Genomic DNA, 6,218 nt, shown 5'->3' with positions numbered 1-6,218 from the left:
ATGTTGAGAAGGTAGGACGTTTTGGAAAGTTTAGCAGGAATGAGTTTTTTGGTGAGCTGTGCCCCTTATAAAGTCTGAGTTGAATTGAAACACATAAATAAAAGAGGCAACCTGCAACTCAACTATCTAATTTAAGGTTGAGGTAAAGTTTGATGATTTCCCCCCCTAGAGGGAAATACAAAAATTGACACAACAGTAGCCTTGTAAAGGTGAAATGATAAATAAAAATAAAATAAAATAAAATAAAATAAAATAAAATAAAATAAAATAAATAAAATTTAAATTCAATTAAATAAAAAATAAACACATTAAATTAAATAAATAAATTCAATTAAATAAATATAAATAAAAATACCATATACAATAAACAACCTGTAAAATAATCTCTAATTATATAAACCTACAATATACATACCTTCCTTATACTATATACAAGTGTGCAATGTTCCTGGGATTAAACAGTAAGGACAGCCTCAGTCTGATTAGTGGGAGTGGGAATGGGAGGTACTGGGAGCTATGGTGTTGTACAGTCTGATGGCATAGAGAGGATGAGAGGGATTGTCCATGATAGCTTCCAGCTTTCCTCTCATTAATAAAAAAAAAACAGTTAATGATGGTTTATCAAGTTACGATTACTGGATCACCTGATAATCTTACACTGAACTCTGTCTATTCTGTATTTCTGTTTATAGCCTGTATCCATGTTCATGCACTTTGCAACAGTTTCAATTGCTTGCATCAATAAAATAATTAAAGTTATCAATAATCAATAATAATAAAATAAAATAAACCTTGCACACTATATTCTTTATATCCTTTATTTGTATTCATTTATCTTTAAAAAAAAAAGTATTTTCTAAAGTTTGAATGCTTTATTGCATTTATGCTACCTTATGACAGAAGGCCAGGGAACCTGTACACCTGAGGAGATGAACAGTACAAAAGACATGATACAAATCACATGGTTGCACACAGAGACAACAAACACCCCTTCAGACGATTCATCAGAAACTTTAGATTAACACAGTCAAAGGTCAATGAGGAACTGTCACTCAGTTATAAACATGTGCGCCATATAAAGGTGCTTAAGTGACATAAAACTATTAAATTATATGAATGTTCAAGGTTTATTTTGCATGTGTGTGTGTGTTTTTACCTCTGGCAGTTTGCTGCTTACCTTTATACCATTTAAGGTTATTCACTGGACTTACACAGCTTAGATTTCAATAAAAACAGAAAAAACTAAAACTTTTGACCAGCCGTGTAGTTGTAAAAGTTGTAATTGTGTAGGACGTACTATTATCATGTAGTAATTAATAAATGTTGTTTATTCAGTGTAATATTTTTAGTTTGCATGGATTTTTAAATGATTATAAATGATCACTTCCTGTCCAAATGAGACTCCTCCACCCACAGGTTTGTCAAAGTCGCATAAAACAACCTTTTATTGATAAAACATTAAAGAGAAATAATAAATTAACTTCATTTCTACATTATTTTGTTTTACAGTATATTCTGTGTTGAAGCGATTTTGCCATTTTTCAACACCTCATGTCATGGCACTAATAATACTGCAGAAAGCCGTGTGTATTAATTTTCCAGGAGGACTTGAAAGCAGCATTATTTCGTGTGAAATTCCAATTAATTCACTTTATCCGATTGCTTATCTTTTGGTAGGAAGATCCCTCTTTTGTTTCAGCTGTTTATCTGTTGACTGATTTGAAGCCCTGTGGACACCAAACAGCTGACATCACCCATATTGAGACACAGTTGATGTTTGAAGTATGAGAGATAAAAATCAGAAGGCATTTTTCTTCCTCTGTTTTACTCACTCGCTTACTCTTTACAAGCATGTATTGATTTGTATCTTATTTAATAAAAACTGGTCCACTGCTGCTTCAAAACAGCAGCAGAAGCAAAACACAAAAGCCCCAAAAAAGATTTATAAGAATATATTTATTGTTATAGTGCAAGAAAAAAGTCACATCTGACATGTTCAATAAAAATCAATAGTTATTTATCATGATATTATGAACAATAAGCCAAAAATAGGTATGTATATATACTAATAAATACCAATTTCACCATCATCTACTCAAAAACTGAGTATTACAGACTCCTTTTGTTTCACAGGTTGAGGTGAGTATGATGCAACAGACAATTATGAGTTGTTTCTGCTGTTGTTAAAAGCCTGGAGGTAAAACAGTACGCAGCCAGACCACACAGGCTAATATAACTCTGTTTTGGATACATTTCCAGCTCTGTTTCTATGTAAATAAGTAGGAGAGAGTTTGAGTGAGCACTGACCATCATACAGGTACAATGAGACAGACAACACAGTGACAGCATGTGATTGCCCTCTGCTGCCAAAGCTGTTATATTTCTACCATAAATCAACATTAATGAGACACGTAAAGATGTTCATTTATGTTCAAACTTCAAACAGTATCTAAAAAATCTTACTGCTAGTTTTGAAGATGATTTTACTGCCAGATTTTCTCATAAAAATGAAAACATGTACTTTTACAAACTGGATTGCACACATGTAGAATCACAGAAAGTTAAAAGCAGCTGTTTTAGTCATTTGGTAATAAAATGATTTCAAAATAGACGTAAAACATGTTGAAATTAATGTTGTAAATATTACAATCGGAGGGCCAGCCCCGTGCTTCAGATCCAAACTTAAAACAAAATTAAATCTTATTAACTTTTCATCATGAAATTAAGTATACACAATAGTTTATTTTTATTTTCACTAATACTTATCAGCAGTTTAACACCCTAAAAACCACTATATACAGTCAATTCAAGAGAGTCTGCAACTATTTTGACAATAGATTAATCATCTGCCATTTTTCAAGCACAAACATGAACTTTGCTGCTTTTTTCTGTTTTTTTATAGAAGTGTAAAACAAGACATTTGAAGACGTCACTTTGAGTATAAGACAATTATAGCAGGCATTTGGTTTAAGACCAAAAGACTAATTGATAAATTGGGAAAAATAATCGGCAGATGAATCTATAATGGGAATAATAGTAAGTTGCTGTCCGTATGTATATCTTAAAAAAAGAACTCATGAAACAGAAACAGAAGATAAGATTAAACTTCTGTTTTCTGGTCTATTGCGTAAAAGCAGCTGTGAAACACAGAGCGACGTGCAGTGAAGAAACACTGACTTGGTTTTTTAATTAGTAAATTGTTAAATTAAATGTGTAGTTTAGACATAAGACATAAATGTTAGTAAGTATTTTTACAACAAAAAGGGAGAAAAGGGATGCACAGGCCCGCTACAATACAACACTAATTCATTTACAGTATAAAGCTTCACGTTCATCTTTGTCCGTGCCAAATCCTCCTTCATCACACGATCGGCTTCTTGTCCATTTTGATGGTCTCGTAGGTATCAGTAGTGTGGGAGCTCAGACCCTGCAGGACACAGACAGACACACACAGAAATACTGAGAGGTAAAAACACCTCCTGTGAAAAGTAAAGCATTTGTTTTGTGTCATGCATTTCTAAAAAAAAAAACACCTAAAAAAACAACACACAATGCAGTGAGCATTTCCTGCACTGAGTCTACATCTGATTGCTCTGACAGCCAGGTAGGTGATAGGAAGAAAAAAAAAAGAAAAAAAAGGCCTTTACCGTCCGCCTTGCGGTAAGCCGTCACTTTTCCATCATGTGCCATTTTAAAAGTCTTTTTAAGCTTTACAATGAGAAGTCTCACCGCATAGATGCCTCCCTCAGCGGGCTGCTTCTGTGGGATGGAAACAGTTCAAACACAAAGGGATTAGCAAGTGTGATTCAGCAACACACAAACATTTCTTAATAAATGTGATGTGAGAGTTTCAAATCTCTAGTTCCTCCTCGTGAGCTTTAAAATCTATATTGATTTTAAGTTTCTTTTCTCATTTTTAAGCTTTAAGAGACAATTTGATGTTGTTTTGGACGCTTGAAACAATTAACAGGAAGTGGGATTCACACGCTGAGTGAACCAACACTAGTGGAAACTGTGACTGAGCTGTGTATAAATAATGTAGGTTGGTGGTCAGCTAAAGCTTACAGGAAATGATAGACTGAGGCTGGCTGTACACAAGAACTTCTGTTTTTGAGGACACAAGGTACAGCTGAAGTGTGAACAAAAAGTACGTGATCAGCTCATAACTGTCCTCTTTTTCTCTCTCACACAAATACAGACACAAACTTTAATTTTACCTCTTGGTTATTTTCAGGCGCTTTGCTGGTTTGATGAATCTGTCAAGAAAAATAAAAGAGAAAGCAGACATGATTCATTGATTCAGATAATATTCATCGTGTATTGCAGCTCGGGTTAAATCAGACTCCTGTGTGACACTTTAGTGCTTTAGCAAGAATTAAAGAGGATGTAAAGACTTTGTTTCTAAAACTAAAAAGGGCGTCAACTGCAAGAAATGGAGGAAGTGTCCAGGTCCGCTAATCATGTCAAAATAGCCGTACAACATTGTAAAAGTACTCCATTACATTGAAAGCATACGCATTAGCTGCAAAATGTACATAGAAAGTTAAAGTGCTCAATGCTGAACATGTTATACTACTATATCAGTACAGTATTAATACTAATGATACATTAATGTGTACGTAGCATTTTAGTTTTGGAGTTGGTCGTGTTGAGGTTGACGTTAGTTCCTTTATACATTGTTGGGTAAATAATCTGTAACAGTGAATCATATTTGATAAACTCAACATATGTTTTGTACGTTAAATCGTAATTTATCACCTGTCAAACAAATGTAACGTAACATAAAGTACAAATACAAGTAAAGTACTCAAAATTGTAGTGGAACAGAAAATAAAGCAGCATGAATATGGAACTGTCAGCTACAGAAACTGAAGATGAAAGAAATGATGTAGAATTTACGTAGAAAGTATGAAAGATATGAGGTAATTTGACCCCAAAAAAAGCATTGAAAGTGAACTTTTTTATGTCTTTTTCAACAAAAAACTATAAAACTTTGTTGAACAACAGTCTAAAATACTTCATATAACATTATTGTGTTAGTAGCAGTGCAGATCTACACTTTATAACAGTCGTCACAGCGCTGTGTGTGTGTGTGTGTGTGTGTGTGTGTGTGTGTGTGTGTGTGTGTGTGTGTGTGTGTGTGCGTGTGTGTGTGTGTGTGCGTGTGTGTGTGCGTGTGTGTGTGTGTTGTTCCTGGTTGTCTTACCCTGAGTCTGCAGTATAAGACGGTGAGAATGATGCCGTAGAGGATGAGAATCCCATCCAGGATATAACAGACGTACATGTTTCCACTGCCTTCTGCACACAAATACAAACACATCATCATTAACCAACATCACCTCTTAAAAAAAACAATGTAGCAATGCTGCTAATATGTTTCAAACACGAGCTGTCCTACTGAAAGTTTATAAGATTTTAAAAAATATCTACAAAGGAGCTGAAAGCTATGTTCTAATCTAATCCTCACCAGGGCAGGTGGGATTGAACATCAGAAAGGCGGTGATGAGCGATGCTCGAGCTATCTTACCGGGTGGACTGCAGATAAGGTGGAGGGTCTTTAAGTTGCTGCTTCGTCGGCTGTCAGCGAGATTTCAAATGAAACGTCTGAGCTGAGCTTTGTAAGAAGCAGCAAGCAGGAAGTCCGGGGCTCTCTGTCCGATCTGGAGCTGTGAAACCACACGCCTACCACACTGCCACCCTCCCTGCACTGAAGTTCCTCTAAAACATTTGTGAAACACATTCAACTTCTGTTTGGTAGAAAAATTGCTTAAATGTAGTGACACTAGTAACACTTGCAACAACAGACTTTATTAGAAAAAATGTGGTCAATTTGTAACTGCAAAGTCACAGCAAGTGGTCATTTTGTTCACATCCATTGTAGATGAATCTATTTCTGCACGTACTTCCTCTTTTCAAACTTAGGTCATGCTTTTTAAAAAGAAGCCTTACATTAAAAACATCCAGTGGTATAAAAGAAGAAAGCAACACAAACAAGACTTATATGGAATAAATGGTTTAATAATGGAAAACTGCCTAACACACTATACAAGCTACAGTTACCAAAAAAAAAAAAAAAAGGAAGAAGATACAGGACATAGATACACTTTTTTTTTTTACAAGTCACTTATTTTTAAAAAGTGAGAACATTCAAAAAAAATTGCATCATCATAACTTAGGCACCTTAAAAACGATAGAAAACAAGTTGTTATAAAAAAGTT

General features: G+C 34.6%; 1 protein-coding gene across 3 annotated transcripts; it reads right to left on the bottom strand.

Moving 5' to 3' along the window:
* Positions 1 to 1,936: 1,936 nt before the first annotated feature.
* Positions 1,937 to 5,689, bottom strand: fcer1gl (Fc receptor, IgE, high affinity I, gamma polypeptide like). Of its 3 annotated transcripts, none has more exons than XM_062429550.1 (5): positions 5,528 to 5,689; positions 5,207 to 5,295; positions 4,218 to 4,256; positions 3,648 to 3,759; positions 1,937 to 3,427 (listed from the first exon to the last, which is right to left on the bottom strand). In XM_062429550.1, exons 2-5 carry the CDS (start codon positions 5,282 to 5,284, stop codon positions 3,405 to 3,407), a joined length of 252 nt encoding a protein of 83 aa, XP_062285534.1. In that variant the 5' UTR covers positions 5,285 to 5,295; positions 5,528 to 5,689; the 3' UTR covers positions 1,937 to 3,404. The 3 variants fall into 3 exon arrangements, with proteins under 3 accessions (XP_062285534.1, XP_062285533.1, XP_062285535.1); XM_062429549.1 differs by having other exon boundaries at positions 5,207 to 5,298; positions 5,528 to 5,683; XM_062429551.1 differs by having other exon boundaries at positions 3,730 to 3,759; positions 5,207 to 5,298; positions 5,528 to 5,679.
* Positions 5,690 to 6,218: the final 529 nt, after the last annotated feature.

This window comes from Scomber scombrus, chromosome 11, assembly GCF_963691925.1.
Source record: "Scomber scombrus chromosome 11, fScoSco1.1, whole genome shotgun sequence".
Classification (NCBI taxonomy): Eukaryota; Metazoa; Chordata; class Actinopteri; order Scombriformes; family Scombridae; genus Scomber; species Scomber scombrus.
The sequence above is the reverse complement of the archived record's forward strand: the minus strand, read 5'-3'. Positions and strand labels throughout refer to the sequence as shown.

Coding starts and splice junctions, on each gene's coding strand:
- fcer1gl (XM_062429550.1), bottom strand. CDS start 5,284: ATGTACGTCTGTTATATCCTGGATGGGATTCTCATCCTCTACGGCATC. Junction 4,257..5,206: donor TCTTATACTGCAGACTCAGG/GTAAGACAACCA, acceptor TTTTCTTGACAG/ATTCATCAAACCAGCAAAGC. Junction 3,760..4,217: donor CGCCTGAAAATAACCAAGAG/GTAAAATTAAAG, acceptor TCCATCCCACAG/AAGCAGCCCGCTGAGGGAGG.